General features: G+C 56.0%; 1 protein-coding gene across 3 annotated transcripts in view; it reads right to left on the bottom strand.

Annotated features, from left to right (window-relative positions):
- The window catches only part of LOC123759723 (insulin-like growth factor 1 receptor), a 476,359-nt gene that overhangs the window by 381,686 nt on the left and 76,807 nt on the right, over positions 1-17,866 (bottom strand). For all 3 annotated transcript variants that reach the window (XM_069317552.1, XM_069317549.1, XM_069317548.1), the window contains one exon: positions 3,970-4,110. In XM_069317552.1, coding sequence (XP_069173653.1) covers positions 3,970-4,110 — 141 coding nt within the window. The remainder of the gene's footprint in view (positions 1-3,969; positions 4,111-17,866) is intronic.

The following is a 17,866-nucleotide window of genomic DNA, read 5'->3' as shown; positions in this document are numbered from 1 at the left end:
AGTTACGTTAAGACAAAATAACAAGAAGTGCAATATACAAGTAAATGGGAGGTGCTGGAATATTGGCTTTAAGCCACCACTTCTCTCAGTACACGCTAGCGTCTAGCCGGGAGGAGTGGTGACAACGAGAGCACTGAACATTCTGAGGTAGGAGGTTGGGGCGACCCCAGACATCAAGTAGTATGGGGGGGCGAGTGCAGGTACAGCCAGACCGGCGACCAATCAGCGGAGCCGGTAGCGATCAACATGTAGTTTGGTGGTTTGAGTCCGAACAGGTGGCTGGCTGCATACGTTTGCTCACCCTGGCAAGCCTTGCTGGTGTTGTTGTTGTTGTTGGACATGTCTTCCATAGTCGTTTTATATAATTTCAACGACGTGTTTGTGGAGGGAAGAGCAGGCTCAATCTCTTGAAGGAGATTATTGTCACAATATATATATATATATATATATATATATATATATATATATATATATATATATATATATATATATATATATATATATATATATATATATATATATATATGTGAGTTTTCAGTTATATATATATATATATATATATATATATATATATATATATATATATATATATATATATATATATATATATATATATATATATATATATATAACTGAAAACTCACACCCCAGAAGTGACTCGAACCCATACTCCCAGGAGCAACGCAACTGGTATGTACAAGACGCCTTAATCCACTTGACCATCACGACCGGACATAATGAGGTGATAGCCGAGGCTATTTGAACCACCCCACCGCCGGCACTCAGATAGTAATCTTGGGCATAGCATTTTACCAAATCACCTCATTCTTTGGGGCACACGTGAGGAACACAAATTCGAACAAGCCTGAATGGTCCCCAGGACAATATGCAACTGAAAACTCACACCCCAGAAGTGACTCGAACCCATACTCCCAGGAGCAACGCAACTGGTATGTACAAGACGCCTTAATCCACTTAACCATCACGACCGGACATAATGAGGTGATAGCCGAGGCTATTTGAACCACCCCACCGCCGGCACTCGGATAGTAATCTTGGGCATAGCATTTTACCAAATCACCTCATTCTTTGCTATGCCCAAGATTACTATCGACAAGGCCTCCTGGTTGTTGGACTGATCAACCAGGCTGTTGGACGCAGCTGCTCGCAGCCTGACGTATGAGTCACAGCCTGGTTGATCAGGTATCGTTTGGAGGTGCTTATCCAGTTCTCTCTTGAACACTGTGAGGGATTTGCCAGTTATGCCCCTTATGTATAGCGGAAGCGTGTTGAACAGTCTCGGGCCTCTGATGTTGATAGACTTCTCTCTCAGAGTACCTGTTGCACCTCTGCTTTTCAACGGGGGTATTCTGCACATCCTGCCATGTCTTCTGGTCTCATGTGATGTTATTTCTGTGTGCAGGTTTGGGACAAGCCCCTCTAATATTTTCCACGTGTAAATTATTATGTATCTCTCCCGCCTGCACTCAAGGGAGTACAGATTTAGGCTCTTTAGTCGGTCCCAATAGTTTAGCCCATTTAACTTATGCCCACTTAACCAGGACCACGTTTTTAATACGGAGGCCGCCGTATGTCCAGGCAGGAAGTAGATACAGGGAAGTTAAGTTACTGGCCATTGGGTCAATGAGTACTTTGGCTAGTGCGAAGTGTGAGAGAGAGGGGAGATGCCTGCGAGGAGACAGTCTGACCCCTGAGGTCAACCTCAACTGGCACAATGGAGAATAACAGTTGTGACGTGGTCGTGATGTGTGCATGACGTCACCTCTACTACTGATCAGGGAACGACCAAAATGTTTGGTTCCTGCTCATTTGCTGCAATGCTATTGGTCAAATTGTAATGCCTTGTGTTGTGCCTCACGAGATGCCCTGAGCCCCAGGCAAGAGCATTCTCATGAGGAAGCCCTTACACAGAGGACGTGTCCTGTTCTGTCTATCAGCCAATAGACTGAACACCGTCCATTCCTCACCATCAAGTTAAACTCAGCATCTTTTCGATATACCAACACTCGCCCGGAATCGCGACTGTGAATATATTGTTCAGAAGCCTAGTGACAAATCACCAGAGCAAAACAGACTGGTATCAGGTAAACACCTGGTGACAAGTGGAAATCGTCTGTGAGTGACCTAGAGTAAACTAAGGCAGTGCCGCCGCCTAAGTAATCTGTGTGTGACTTTTACCACAGTGTGCCACATGGTATCATATAACCTGCAGTAGCCAGCTGCAACTCAGTCCAGAGCGTGTAGCTAGTACCTCAGTACTTCGAGTACCTCAAGCCACCCTGCCTCACGGTACCACGTGGCGTCACCACCCTTACTCACCGCCAGTGCCAGAGTGTGTGCATTTGTCGGTTATACATACATACGTCTGTGAATGTGAGCTTCACATACACCACACATTTAGTATTGTGTGGTATTATTGTGCATGTTATTGCCTGTCCCATTGACAGTACATATGTGATTTATTGCATATCATCATTACCCGAGTATCCGGTTGGAACTCTTGTTATCCCTCTGCATTCCGGCAGTTAGGTTGCCGTGTTAATGATTGGCTGTCAATTGTGTTAAGTGTTACTCCACAAGTGGATCCGAATCATTTAGCCAGACGTCAAGAGTCTCGCTAATGCAACCATAGCCTTTTTGACACCAATCTAAAGTAAATCAAGCACCCATTGTATTAGTGGTTAAGTTAGTAAATAAACTACTATTAAGCTTTATGCGTTTTTTTCGTTGAACCACTTCTGAGTACTGCCAATTATTTACTCAAGCCTTCAGCTCTAGGTGTCTTTAACACCGAGTTGCCTATATCCACTAAACTATAAATGTGATGAGGACCCTAGGAGTCCTTGAAAGTGTTAAATCATTGAGGAGATTCCAACGATCACCGTGAAGCAGGACCAGGTGAGGCTAGCCTGAGAAGAGACCCTCAAGGACCCTCATGTGTTCCTCAGCTATCCATTATTAGTATGGGATCCAACCGTACCTGTGTGACTCCTAGTACCGTAAAACTTATGTTTTGTACTACAAGCTTCTGGAAATATATGTTTTTGTTTTGTTTTTAAAAAACTACTTTAAAATCTCCTCTTCCAAATCTTGACTTTCTCAGAAATTGGTCCTCCCCCCCTGGAAAGTACTACATCAGTTATGACTGTTGTATCAAATGTTTTATTTGATACCCCATCAGCATTTGTGCTTCTGATTTTTAGGCTCCTTTTGGTTTCTATGCCATCGGCATCCTCTGCCTTTTTTTAGATCGGTTTTGCGGTGTATTGTCGTGGGAAGGGAGGATGGTGGGAAGCATGGTGGCAAAGGAAGATATAGGAGCAAATGCACATGCAGTAGAAAGAATTAGATAAAATACTAAATAAAGAGCTAAAGATGTGTATGTGTATGAATTCATGTGTATTACTGTGTGTATGATATCATGTGAATTACTGTGTGTAGGAATTCATGCGTATTCTTGTGTATGTTTGTGTGAGTACACTGTGTGTATGTGTATACATTAACGAGTTTAGAAAGGCATGTTTACATTTGTATATATTTTAGGGTTTACCACTCTCAGGGACACGAAGGCTTACCTCCCACCAGCCATGGACGAGGCATTCCACGGGGTCATCCATCCAGTGCTGGTCTTAACCTGATAAAATCAAGCGCACTTTATCCACTGAGTGCTGAAGCATGTTTGTGAGTAACTAAATATGTGAGTATTTTGTATTACCTGTTTGAGTGTTTGAGCGCAGGAAGGAATAGCTCTTGGTCCATCCTCTTCACAGTTGGGTGTTTATGGTGGATCTCAATCATCTTCCTTCTATTTTGTACTAAAGTAGTAGGCATCCATCAGTCTCAGGAGACTATGGAGTTGCGCTCTGGTTGTCGGTCTGGAGTGGCTTTGTACTAAAATTATTTTGTTTGTGCTTAGAAACATAGCTTACGAGCACCGTAATGACTGACCTCTCGAAGGTATGTGTTACCGAAGACGACGAGGGCGTGGCCGTGGAAGAGGGAGTCTCCCCTGATTACGGAGAGGCGCGGGAGCAGGTCACGCAGCGTCTGCAGATGGGACAACCGGTACAGCAGCACGTACCCCGTCACCTGATGGAGGAACACCCTTGTTAAGTTGTTACTCGTAAAGGTTGTTATGAGGCAGCTGCACACTCCATAACCTGAATGAGAAGGATACCCTTGTACTCCGTGAGGAGTGGTGTAAGGCCAAGGATCCCCCGGGCCGCAGTCTCATCACGACAGTCAAGAACAGGGCTCACTACCCTCGGCCAAGCCCTCACAAATAACTCTCTCTCTCTCTCTCAGAGGTTGCCAGCTCCCCTACAGCTGCCAAGAAAACTTCCACAACGTGGTGGTACTTGGTTCCAGCTCAAGCTTAAATGTTGGTATTTATACACATACTTTGCCCGAAACTCTGTGTGTATTAGTGACTTTAGGCACAGTATGTACTAGCTATCTAAAAATCCAACATTCTGTTTGTAACTCATTTCGATTGTTTGTAATTTTACCTGAATAAACATTTATTTATTTGTTTTATAAGCCCAGGTAAACAGTTAACAAAATGAAGATGGGACTTAATACCAAACACAATGGTAAACAGTACAATATGTTTACTGAGTCAGTACTTACATCTGCTTGTGCCCAACACAATTCTGATGACTTTTATGTTATGGCATAAAGGCCATAGCATAAAAGCTGGGCTCATTAGTCCATAACACAAAAGCATAAAAGCTGGGTAATAACACAAGAGCAAGGCTCATAACATCCACCCAGCTGTCAGGCGTTAGGGCGCCTCACAGCCGGATGGACAGCGCTTTGGATTTGTAGTCTTGAGGTTCCGGGTTCGATCCCCGGTGGAGGCGGAGACAAATGGGCAAAATGTTTCTTTCACCGTGATACCTCTGTTATCTAGCAGTAAATAGGCACCTGAGAGTTAGACAGCTGCTATGGGGGGGTGTAACAAAAAGGAGGCCTGGTCGAGGACCGGGCCGCGGGGACGCTAAGCCCCGAAATCATCTCAAGATATAGCAACACATTAAAATTTGAAACACAAAATGGCAATACTGTCCAGATCCCTCTCTAATACACTTGTATAATTTCCTCCAGCACCAAATGTATGGCCTTTACATTTAATACATTGATGATAAATTAAATCACAGCATTGGATACTAGCGAGTAAACTTTAATAGAAATAAATTCTTAGTGAGCTTAACATTACATTATTCTCTGTATTAGTAACTGGTCGCCTTGGCCTTCGGGGTAACATCAGTTACACTAAAATGCCAGCACACTAGAGTTGACCTGTGTGAAGATCTACGTGGTTATACTCCCTCGTGAATACTCAATAAAATAAACTCTGTAATCACTAGAGGGTAAGGGAATTATTAGAGAAAAGCGCCAAGCCATTACGACTATACAGCACTTGGATGGGGTCAGGATAAGGATTTGGGATGGGAAAAGAATGGTGCACAGCCACTTGGACGGTCAGGGATTGCACGCCGACCTGCATGAATCGAAGCCGAGCCTCGAGTCTCTTTATATAAGAAATAACAATTAATCCTGTACAAGGGTTTTAAAAGTCCTGATAATCCTTGAGAAAACGGAAGAATTCCTCCCAAAATAAAGATAATATAATGACGATCACAGACACGTCTAATTAGTGTTGCTTCCAACCTTAAGTCTCATAGGCACTTATATGAATCCAGAGGAATTTTATTTGAGAATAATTGATTTCAGATTAATTACATAAATAGGTATTAAGGTGTAATAAGCTCCTGAACCCTTTGATCTGAGCAGCGAGCAATCAAACTCCACCTACAGTCTCCAGGAGCGGTGACAACCAGTCTCCAAGAATGGCGTCAACCACAGTCTTCAGGAGCAGTACCAACCACAGTATCGAAGAGCGGCGCCAATCACAGTGCCAGCAGCGGCGCAAACCACATTCTTCAGGAGCGGCGTCAACCATAGTCTCCAGGAGCGATGCCAACCACAGTCTCCAAGAATGGCATCAACCACAGACTTCGGGAGCAGTACCAACCACAGTATCAAAGAGCGGCGCCAATCACGGTGCCAGGAGCGGTGCCAACGACAATCTCCAGGAGCGGCGCCAACCATAGTCTCCAGGAGCGGTGCCAACCACAGTCTCCAGGAGCGGCGTCAACCAAAGTCTCCAGGAGCACCGCCAACCTCAGTCTCGAAGAGCGGCTCCAACCACAGTGCCAGGAGCGGCGCCAACCACAGTCTACTAGAGCAGCGCCAATCACAGTTTCTAGGAGCGGCGACAACCACAGTCTCCAGGAGCGGCGCCAATCACAGTCTCCAGGAGCGGCGCCAACCACAGTCTACAGGAGCGGCGCCAACCATAGTCTCCAGGAGCGGCGCCAACCATAGTCTCCAGGAGCAGCGCGAACCACAGTCTCCAGGAGCAGCGCACACCACAGTCTCCAGGAGAGGCGTCAACCACAGTCTCCAAGAGCTGCGCCAACCAAAGTGCCAGGAGCGGCGCCAACCTCAGTCTCCAGGAGCGGCGCCAACCACAGTGCCAGGAGCGGCGCCAACCACAGTCTCTAGGAGCGGCGCCAACCAGTCTCCAGGAGCGGCGCCAACCACAGTCTCAAGGAGCGGCGCCAACCACAGTCTCGAGGAGCGGAGCCAACCTCAGTCTCCAGGAGCGGCGCCAAGCACAGTCTCCAGGAGCGGCGCCAACCACAGTCTCCAGGTGCGGATTCAACAATAGTCTCCAGGAGCGGCGCCAACCTCAGTCTTCAGATGCGGTCGCCAACCACAGTCTCGAGGAGCGGCGCCAACCACGGTCTCGAGGAGCGGCGCCAACCACAGGACCAGGAGCGGCGCCAACCACAGTCTCCAGTTGCAGCGCCAACCACAGTCTCCAGGAGCGGCGCCAACCTGAGTCTCTAAGAAAGGTGCAAACCACAGTCTCCAAGAGAGGCGCCAACCTCAGTCTCCAGGAGCTGCTCCAACCACAGTCTCCAGGGGCGAAGTCAACAAAAGTCTCGAGGAGCGGAGCCAACTTTAGTCTCCAGGAGCGGCGCCAACCACAGTCTCCAGGAGCTGCCCCAACCACAATCTCCAGGAGCGGCGCCAACCACAGTCTACAGGAGCGGCGGCAACCACAGTCTCCTGGAGCGGTGCCAACAACAGTCTCCAAGAGAGGCGCCAACCTCAGTCTCCAAGAGCGGCCCCAACCACAGTCTCGAGGAGCGTAGCCAACCTCAGTATCCAGGAGCGGCGCCAACCACAGTCTTTAGGAGCTGTGCCAACCACAGTCTAGAGGAGCGGCGCCAACCTCAGTCTCCAGGAGCGGCGCTAGCATCAGTCTCCAGGAGCGGTCCCAACCACAGTCTCCATGTGCGGCGCCAACCACAGTCTCGAGGAGCGGCGCCAACCACGGTCTCGAGGAGCGGCGCCAACCTCAGTCTCCAGGAGCGGCGCCAACCTCAGTCTCCAGGAGCGGCGCCAACCACAGTCTCCACGAGCGGGAGACAACAATAGTCTCGAGGAGCGGAGCCACCTTTAGTCTCCAGGAGCGGCGCCAACCTCAGTCTCCAGGAGTGGCACCGACCACAGTCTCCATGAGCAGCGCCAACCTCAGTCTCCAGGAGCGGCGCCAACAATAGTCTCCAGGAGCGGCGCCAACCTCAGTCTCCTGGAGCGGCGACAACCTCAGTCTCCAGGAGCAGCGCCAACCACGGTCTCGAGGAGCGGCGCCAAACTCAGTCTCGGGAAGCTGCGCCAACCACAGTCTCGAGGAGCGGCGCCAACCTCAGTCTCCAGGAGCGGCGCCAACCATAGTCTCCAGGAGCGGTGCCAACCACAGTCTCCAGGAGCACCGCCAACCTCAGTCTCGAAGAGCGGCACCAACCACAGTCTACTAGAGCAGCGCCAATCACAGTTTCCAGGAGCGGCGACAACCACAGTCTCCAGGAGCTTCGCCAATCACAGTCTCCAGGAGCGGCACCAACCACAGTCTACAGGAGCGGCGCCAACCACAGTCTACAGGAGCGGCGCCAACCATAGTCTCCAAGAGCGGCGCCAACCATAGTCTCCAGGAGCGGCGCCAACCATAGTCTCCAGGAGCAGCGCGAACCACAGTCTCCAGGAGCAGCGCACACCACAGTCTCCAGGAGAGGCGTCAACCACAGTCTCCAAGAGCGGCGCCAACCACAGTGCCAGGAGCGGCGCCAACCTCAGTCTCCAGGAGTGGCACCAACCACAGTCTCCAGGAGCGGCACCAACCACAGTCTCCAGGACCGGCGCCAACCACAGTCTCCAGGAGCGGCGCCAACCTCAGTCTCCAGGAGTGGCACCAACCACAGTCTCCAGGAGCGGCACCAACCACAGTCTCCTGGAGCGGCGCCAAGCACAGTCACCGGGAGCGCCGGCAACCACAGTGCCAAGATTGGCGCCAACCTCAGTCTCGAGGAGCTGAGCCAACTACAGTCTTAAGGAGCGGCGCCAACCTCAGTCTCCAAGAGTGGCGCTAGCCACAGTCTCCAGGAGCGGCGCCAACCACAGTCTCGAGGAGCGGCGCTAACCACAGTCTCAAGGAGTGGCGCCAACCACAGTCTCCAGGAGCGGCGCCAACCAGTCTCCAGAAGCGGCGCCAACCACAGTCTCCAGGAGCGGCGCCAACCACAGTCTCGAGGAGAGGCGCCAATCACAGTCTCATGGAGCGGCGCCAACCACAATCTCGAGGAGCGGCGCCAACCACAGTCTCGGGAAGCGGCGCCAACCACAGTCTCGAGGAGCGGAGCCAACCTCAGTCTCGAGGAGCGGCGCCAACCACTGTCTCCAGGAGCGGCGCCAACCACAGTCTCCAGGAGCAGCACCAACCACAGTCTTGAGGAGCGGCGCCAACCATAGTCTCCAGGAGCGGCGCCAACCATTGTCTCCAGGAGCGGCGCCAACCACAGTCTCCAGGAGCGGCGCCAACCACAGTCTCCAGGAGCGGCGCCAACCACGGTCTCCAGTAGCGGCGCCAACCACAGTCTCCAGGAGCGGTGCTAACCACAGTCTCCAGATGCGGCGCCAACCACAGTCGAGAAGAGCGGTGCCAACCACAGTCTCAAGGAGCGGCGCCAACCACAGTCTCCAAGAGCGGCGCCATCCACAGTCTCAAGAAGCGGCGCCAACCACAGTCTCCAGGAGCGGTGCCAACCACAGTCTCCAGAAGCGGCGACAACCACACTGCCAGGATCGGCGCCAACCACAGTCTCCAGGAGCGGCGCCAACCAGTCTCCAGGAGCGGCGCCAACCACAGTCTCAAGGAGCGGCGCCAACCACAGTCTCGAGGAGCGGAGCCAACCTCAGTCTCCAGGAGCGGCGCCAAGCACAGTCTCCAGGAGCGGCGCCAACCACAGTCTTCAGATGCGGTCGCCAAACACGGTCTCGAGGACCGGCGCCATCCTCAGTCTCGAGGAGGGGCGCCAACCACAGGACCAGGAGCGGCGCCAACCACAGTCTCCAGTAGCAGCGCCAACCACAGTCTCCAGGAGCGGCGCCAACCTGAGTCTCTAAGAGCGGTGCCAACCACAGTCTCCAAGAGAGGCGCCAACCTCAGTCTCCAGGAGCGAAGTCAACAAAAGTCTCGAGGAGCGGAGCCAACTTTAGTCTCCAGGAGCGGCGCCAACCACAGTCTCCAGGAGCTGCCCCAACCACAATCTCCAGGAGCGGCGCCAACCACAGTCTCCAAGAGAGGCGTTAATCTCAGTCTACAGAAGCGGCGGCAACCACTGTCTCCAGGAGCGGTGCCAACAACAGTCTCCAAGAGAGGCGCCAACCACAGTCTCCAGGAGCGGTGCCAACAACAGTCTCCAAGAGAGGCGCCAACCTCAGTCTCCAAGAGCGGCCCCAACCACAGTCTCGAGGAGCGTAGCCAACCTCAGTCTCCAAGAGCGGCGGCAACCACAGTCTCCAGGAGCGGTGCCAACAACAGTCTCCAAGAGAGGCGCCAACCACAGTCTCCAGGAGCGGTGCCAACAACAGTCTCCAAGAGAGGCGCCAACCACAGTCTCCAAGAGCGGCCCAAGCGACCACAGTCTCCAAGAGCGGCGAGGAGCGTAGCCAACCTCAGTCTCCAAGAGCGGCGGCAACCACAGTCTCCATTAGCGGCGCCAACCACAGTCTTTAGGAGCTGCGCCAACCACAGTCTCTAGTTGCGGCGCCTACCACAGTCTAGAGGAGCGGCGCCAACCTCAGTCTCCAACAGCGGCGTCATAAACAGTCTCCAGGAGTGGCGCCAACCACAGTCTCCAGGTGCGGAGCCAACAATTGTCTCCAGGAGCGGAGCCAACCTCAGTCTCCAAGAGCGGCGCCAACCTCAGTCTCCAGGAGCGGCGCTAGCATCAGTCTCCAGGAGCGGCCCCAACCACAGTCTCCAGGTGCGGCGCCAACCACAGTCTCGAGGAGCGGCGCCAACCACGGTCTCGAGGAACGGCGCCAACCACGGTCTCGAGGAGCGGCGCCAACCTCAGTCTCCACGAGCGGAGACAACAATAGTCTCGAGGAGCGGAGCCACCTTTAGTCTCCAGGAGCGGCGCCAACCTCAGTCTCCAGGAGCGGCACCAACCACAGTCTCCAAGAGCAGCGCCAACCTCAGTCTCCAGGAGCGGCGCCAACCTCAGTCTCCTGGAGCGGCGCGAACCACAGTCTCCAGGAGCGGCGCCAACCTCAGTCTCCAGGAGCGGCGCGAACCACAGTCTCCAGGAGCAGCGCCAACCTCAGTCTCCAGGAGCGGCGCGAACCACAGTCTCCAGGAGCGGCGCCAACCTCAGTCTCCAGGAGCGGCGCGAACCACAGTCTCCAGGAGCGGCGCCAACCTCAGTCTCCTGGAGCGGCGACAACCTCAGTCTCCAGGAGTAGCGCCAACCACGGTCTCGAGGAGCGGCGCCAACCACGGTCTCGAGGAGCGTCGCCATCCTCAGTCTCGAGAAGGGGCGCCAACCACAGTCTCCAGGAGCGGCGCCAACGTCAGTCTCGAGGAGCGGTGCCAACCACAGTTTCCAAGAGAGGCGCCAACCACAGTCTCCTGGAGCGGAGTCAACAAAAGTCTCGAGGAGCGGAGCAAACTTTAGTCTCCAGGAGCTGCGCCAACCACAGTCTCCAGGAGCTGCCCCAACCACAGTCTCCAGGAGCGGCGCCATCCACAGTCTCCAAGAGAGGCGTTAATCTCAGTCTCGACGAGCGGAGCCAACCTCAGTCTCCAGGAGCTACCCCAACCACAGTCTCCAGGAGCTGCGCCAACCACACTCTCAAATAGTGGAGCCAACCTCAGTCTCCAGGAGCGGCGCCAACCTCAGTCTTCAGATGCGGTCGCCAACCACAGTCACGAGGAGCGGCATTAACCACGGTCTCGAGGAACGGCGCCAACCACGGTCTCTAGTAGCAGCGCCAACCACAGTCTCAAGAAGCGGCACCAACCTGAGTCTCTAAGAGCGGAACCAACGCCTCGGTTGGCGCCTCGGTCTGAAGGCGAGGCGCCAACCACAGTCTCCAGGAGCGGCGCCAACCACAGTCTCCAGGAGCGGCGCCAACCTCAGTCTCGAGGAGCGGTGCCAACCACATTCTCCAAGAGAGGCGCCAACCTCAGTCTCCAGGAGCTGCCCCAACCACAGTCTCCAGGAGCGGAGTCAACAAAAGTCTCGAGAAGCGGCGCCAACCACCGTCTCGAGGAGCGGAGCCAACCTCAGTCTCAAGGAGCGGCGCCAACTACTATTTCCAGGAGCGGCGCCAACCACAGTCTCCAGGAGCGGTGCTAACCACAGTCTCCAGGAGCAGAGCTAACAATAGTCTCCAGGAGCGGCGCCAACCACAGTCGCAAGGAGCGGCGCCAACCACAGTCTCCAGGAGAGGCGCCAACCACAGTCTCAAGAAGCGGCGCCAACCACAGTCTCCAGGTGCGGAGCCAACAATAGTCTCTAGGAGCGGCGCCAACCTCATTCTCCTGGAGCAGCGCCAACCACAGTCACGAGGAGCGCCGCCAACCACGGTCTCGAGGAGCGACGCCAATCTCAGTCTCGAGGAGGGGCGCCAACCACAGGACCAGGAGTGGCGCCAACCACAGTCTCCAAGTAGCAGCGCCAACCACAGTCTCGAGGAACGGAGCCAACAATTGTCTCCAGGAGCGGCGCCAACCTCAGTCTCCAGGAGCGGCGCCAACCACAGTCTCGAGGAACGGCGCCAAATACGGTCTCGAGGAGCGGGGCCAACCTCAGTCTCGAGGAGGGGCGCCAACCACAGGACCAAGAGTAGCGCGAACCACATTCTCCAGGAGCTGCGCCAAACACAGTCTCCAAGAGCGGCGCCAACCTCAGTCTCGAGGAGCGGTGCCAAGCACAGTCTCCAAGAGAGGCACCAACCTCAGTCTCCAAGAGCGAAGTCAGCAATAGTCTCGGGGAGCGGAGCCACCTTTAGTCTCCGGGAGCGGCGCCAACCACAGTCTCCAGGAGCGGCACCAACCTCAGTCTCCTGGAGCGGCGCCAACCTCAGTCTCCAGGAGCAGCGCCAACCTCAGTCTCCAGGAGCGGCGCCAACCTCATTCTTCAGATGCGGTCGCCAACCACAGTCACGAGGAGCGGCGCCAACCACGGTCTCGAGGAGCGGCGCCAACCACGGTCTCGAGGAGCGGCGCCATCCTCAGTCTCGAGGAGGGGCGCCAACCACAGGACCAGGAGAGCGCCAACCACAGTCTCCAGGAGCAGCGCCAACCACAGTCTCCAGAAGCGGCGCCAACCTGAGTCTCTAAGAGCGGAACCAACAATAGTCTCAAGGAGCGGCGCCAACCACAGTCTCCAAGAGCGGCGCCAACCTCAGTCTCGAGGAGCGGTGCCAACCACAGTCTCCAAGAGAGGCGCCAACTAGTTTCCAGGAGCGGAGTCAACAAAAGTCTCGAGGAGCGGAGCAAACTTTAGTCTCCAGGAGTGGCGCCTACCACAGTCTCCCAGAGCTGCCCCAACCACAGTCTCCAGGAGCGGCGCCAACCAGTCTCCAAGAGAGGCGTTAATCTCAGTCTCGAGGAGCGGAGCCAACCTCAGTCTCCAGGAGCTACGCCAACCACAGTCTCGAGGAGCGGAGCCAACCTCAGTCTCCAGGAGCTACGCCAACCACAGTCTCGAGGAGTGGAGCCAACCTCAGTCTCCAGGAGCGGCGGCAACCACAGTCTCCAGGAGCGGCACCAACCACAGTCTCCAGGAGCGGCGCCAACCACAGTCTCCAAGAGAGGCGCCAACCTCAGTCTCCAAGAGCGGAGCCAACAATAGTCTCCAGGAGCGGGGACAGCCACAGTCTCCAGGAGCGGCGTCAACCACAGTCTCGAGGAGCGGAGCCAACTTTAGTCTCCAGGAGCGGCGCCAACCACAGTCTCCAGGAGCTGCACCAACCACAGTCTCCAAGAGAGGCGCCAACCTCAGTCTCCAGGAGCGCCGCCAACCAGTCTCCAGGAGCGGTGCCAACAACAGTCTCCAAGAGAGGGACCAACCTCAGTCTCCAAGAGCGGCCCCAACCACAGTCTCGAGGAGCGTAGCCAACCTCAGTCTCCAGGAGCGGCGCCAACCACAGTCTCCAGGAGCTGCGCCAACCACAGTCTCCAGGAGCGGCGCCAACCACAGTCTAGAGGAGCGGCGCCAACCTCAGTCTCCATGAGCGGCGCCAAACACAGTCCCTAGGAGTGGCGCCAACCACAGTCTCCAGGTGCGGAGCTAACAATTGTCTCCAGGAGCGGTGCTAACCTCAGTCTCCAGGAGCGGCGCCAACCTCAGTCTCCAAGAGCGGCACTAACCTCAGTCTCCAGGAGCGGCGCCAACCACAGTCTCCAGGTGCGGCGCCAACCACAGTCTCGAGGAGCGGCGCCAACCACGGTCTCGAGAAACAGCGCAAACCACGGTCTCGAGGAGCGGCGCCAACCTCAGTCTCGAAGAGGGGTGCCAACCACAGGACCAAGAGCGGCGCCAACCACAGCCTCCAGGAGCTGCGCCAAACACAATCTCCAGGATCGGCGCCAACCTGAGTCTCGAAGAGCGGTGCCAAGCACAGTCTCCAAAAGAGACGCGCCAACCACAGTCTCCAGGAGCGGAGACAACAATAGTCTCGAGGAGCGGAGCCACCTTTAGTCTCCAGGAGCGGCGCCAACCTCAGTCTCCAGGAGCGGCGCCAACCACAGTCTCCAGTAGCGGCGCCAACCACAGTCTCCAGGAGCGGCGCCAACCTCAATCTCCAGGTGCGGCACCAACCACAGTCTCGAGGAGCGGCGCCAACCACAGTCTCCAGGAGCGGCGCCAACCACAGTCTCAAGAAGCGGCGCCAACCACAGTCTCGAGGAGCGGCGCCAACCACAGTCTCGAGGAGCGGAGCCAACCACAGTCTCGAGGAGCGGAGCCAACCTCAGTCTCCAGGATCGGCGCCAAGCAAAGTCTCCAGGAGTGGCGCCAACCACAGTCTCCACGTGTGGAGCCAACAATAGTCTCCAGGAGCGGAGCCAACATTAGTCTCCATGTGCGGCGCCAACCCACAGTCTTCAGGAGCTGCCTCAACCACAGTCTCCAGGAGCTGCTCCAACCACAGTCTCCAAGAGAGGCGCCAATCCCAGTCTCGAGGAGCGGAGCCAACCACAGTCTCCAGGAGCGGCGCCAACCACAGTCTCGATTAGTGGAGCCAACCTCAGTCTCCAAGAGCGGAGTCAACAATAGTCTCCAGGATCGGAGCCAACTTTAGTCTCCAGGAGTGGCGTCAATCACAGTCTCCAGGAGCGGAGCCAACCACAGTCTCCAAGAGAGGCGCCAATCACAGTCTCGAGGAGCGGCGCCAACCTCAGTCTCCAGGAGCGGCGCCATCCACATTCTCCAGGAGCGGCACCAACCACAGTCTCCAGGAGCGGCGCCAACCGCAGTCTCCAGGACCGGCGCCAACCTGAGTCTCTAAGAGCGGAACCAACAATAGTCTCAAGGAGCGGCGCCAACCACAGTCTCCAAGAGCGGCTCCAACCTCAGTCTCGAGGAGCGGTGCCAACCACAGTCTCCAAGAGAGGCGCCAACTACAGTCTCCAGGAGCGGAGTCAACAAAAGTCTCGAGGAGCGGAGCAAACTTTAATCTCCAGGAGCGGCGCCAACCACAGTCTCCAGGAGCTGCCCCAACCACAGTCTCCAGGAGCGGCGCCAACCAGTCTCCAAGAGAGGCGTTAATCTCAGTCTCGAGGAGCGGAGCCAACCTCAGTCTCCAGGAGCTACGCCACCCACAGTCTTCAAGAGCGGCACCAACCACAGTCTCGAGGAGTGGAGCCAACCTCAGTCTCCAGGAGCGGCGGCAACCACAGTCTCCAGGAGCGGCACCAACCACAGTCTCCAGGAGCGGCGCCAACCACAGTCTCCAAGAGAGGCGCCAACCTCAGTCTCCAAGAGCGGAGCCAACAATAGTCTCCAGGAGCGGCGCCAGCCACAGTCTCCAGGAGCGGCGTCAACCACAGTCTCGAGGAGCGGAGCCAACTTTAGTCTCGAGGAGCGGCGCCAACCACAGTCTCCAGGAGCTGCACCAACCACAGTCTCCAGGAGTGGCGCCAACCACAGTCTCCAAGAGAGGCGCCAACCTCAGTCTCCAGGAGCGCCGCCAACCACAGTCTCCAGGAGCGGTGCCAACAACAGTCTCCAAGAGAGGCGCCAACCTCAGTCTCCAGGAGCGGCGCTAACCACAGTCTCCAGGAGCTGCGCCAACCACAGTCTCCAGGAGCTGCGCCAACCACAGTCTCCAGGTGCGGCGCCAACCACAGTCTCGAGGAGCGGCGCCATCCACGGTCTCGAGAAACAGCGCAAACCACGGTCTCGAGGAGCGGCGCCAACCTCAGTCTCGAAGAGGGGTGCCAACCACAGGACCAAGAACGGCGCCAACCACAGCCTCCAGGAGCTGCGCCAACCTGAGTCTCGAAGAGCGGTGCCAAGCACAGTCTCCAAGACAGGCGCCAACCACAGTCTCCAGGAGCGGAGACAACAATAGTCTCGAGGAGCGGAGCCACCTTTAGTCTCCAGGAGCGGCGCCAACCTCAGTCTCCAGGAGCGGCGCCAACCACAGTCTCCAGTAGCGGCGCCAACCACAGTATCCAGGTGCGGCGCCAACCTCAATCTCCAGGTGCGGCACCAACCACAGTCTCGAGGAGCGGCGCCAACCACAGTCTCGAGGAGCGGCGCCAACCACAGTCTCGAAGAGCGGCGACAAGCTCAATCTTGAGAAGCGGCACCAACCACACTGAAAGGAGCGGCGCCAACCATAGTCTCCAGGAGCGGCACCAACCACATTCTTGAGGAGCGGCACCAACCACAGTGCCAGAAGCGGTGCCAACCATAGTCTCCAGGAGCGACGCCAACCTCAGTCTCGAGGAGCGGCGCCAACCACAGTGCCAGGAGCGGCGCCAACCACAGTCTTCAGGAGTGGTGCCAACCACAGTCTCAAGGAGCAGAGCCAACAATAGTCTCCAGGAGCGGCGCCACCCACAGTCGCAATGAACGGCGCCAACCACAGTCTCAAGGAGCGGCGCCATATACAGTCTCCAGGAGCGGCGCCAACCACAGTCTCAAGAAGCGGCGCCAACCACAGTCTCCAGGAGCGGTGCCAACTACAGTCTCTAGGAGCGGCGCCAACCACAGTGCCAGGAGCTGCGCCAACCACAGTCTCCAGGAGCGGCGCCAACCACAGTCTCGAGGAGCGGAGCCAACCACAGTCTCGAGGAGCGGAGCCAACCTCAGTCTCCAGGATCGGCGCCAAGCAAAGTCTCCAGGAGTGGCGCCAACCACAGTCTCCAGGTGTGGAGCCAACAATAGTCTCCAGGAGCGGAGCCAACTTTAGTCTCCATGTGCGGCGCCAACCCACAGTCTTCAGGAGCTGCCTCAACCACAGTGTCCAGGAGCGGCGCCATCCACAGTCTCCAAGAGCGGCGCCAATCCCAGTCTCGAGGAGCGGAGCCAACCACAGTCTCCAGGAGTGGCGCCAACCACAGTCTCGATTAGTGGAGCCAACCTCAGTTTCCAAGAGCGGAGTCAACAATAGTCTCCAGGAGCGGAGCCAACTTTAGTCTCCAGGAGTGGCGTCAATCACAGTCTCCAAGAGAGGCGCCAACCTCAGTCTCCAAGAGCGGTGCCAACAACAGTCTCCAAGAGATGCGCCAACCTCAGTCTCCAAGAGCGGCCCCAACCACAGTCTCGAGGAGCGTAGCCAACCTCAGTCTTCAGGAGCGGCGCCAACCACAGTCTCCAGGAGCTGCGCCAACCACAGTCTCCAGGAGCGGCGCCAAACACAGTCTCCAGGAGTGGCGCAAACCACAGTCTCCAGGTGCGAAGCCAATAATTGTCTCCAGGAGCGGCGCCAACCTCAGTTTGCAAGAGCGGCGCCAACTTCAGTCTCCAGGAGCGGCGCCAACCTCAGTCTCCAGGAGCGGCGCCAACCACAGTCTCCAGGTGCGGCACCAACCACAGTCTCGAGGAGCGGCGCCAACCACGGTCTCGAAGAACGGCGCCAACCACGGTCTCTAGGAGGGGCGCCAACCTCAGTCTCAAGGAGGGGCGCCAACCACAGGACCAAGAGCGGCGCCAAGCACAGTCTCCAGGAGCTGCGCCAACCACAGTCTCCAGGAGCGGCGCCAACCTCAGTTTCTAAGAGCGGAGCCAACAAAAGTCTCGAGGAGCGGTGCCAACCACAGTCTCCAAGAGAGGCACCAACCTCAGTCTCCAAGAGCGGAGCCAACAATAGTTTCGACGAGCGTCGCCAAACCTCAATCTCCAGGAGCGGCGCCAACCACAGTCTCCAAGAGCGGCGCCAACCACGATCTCCAATAGCGGCGCCAACCACA

This window comes from Procambarus clarkii, chromosome 8 (assembly GCF_040958095.1).
Source record: "Procambarus clarkii isolate CNS0578487 chromosome 8, FALCON_Pclarkii_2.0, whole genome shotgun sequence".
In the NCBI taxonomy this organism is placed as follows: Eukaryota; Metazoa; Arthropoda; class Malacostraca; order Decapoda; family Cambaridae; genus Procambarus; species Procambarus clarkii.
This window is presented reverse-complemented; position numbering and strand designations above follow the sequence as displayed.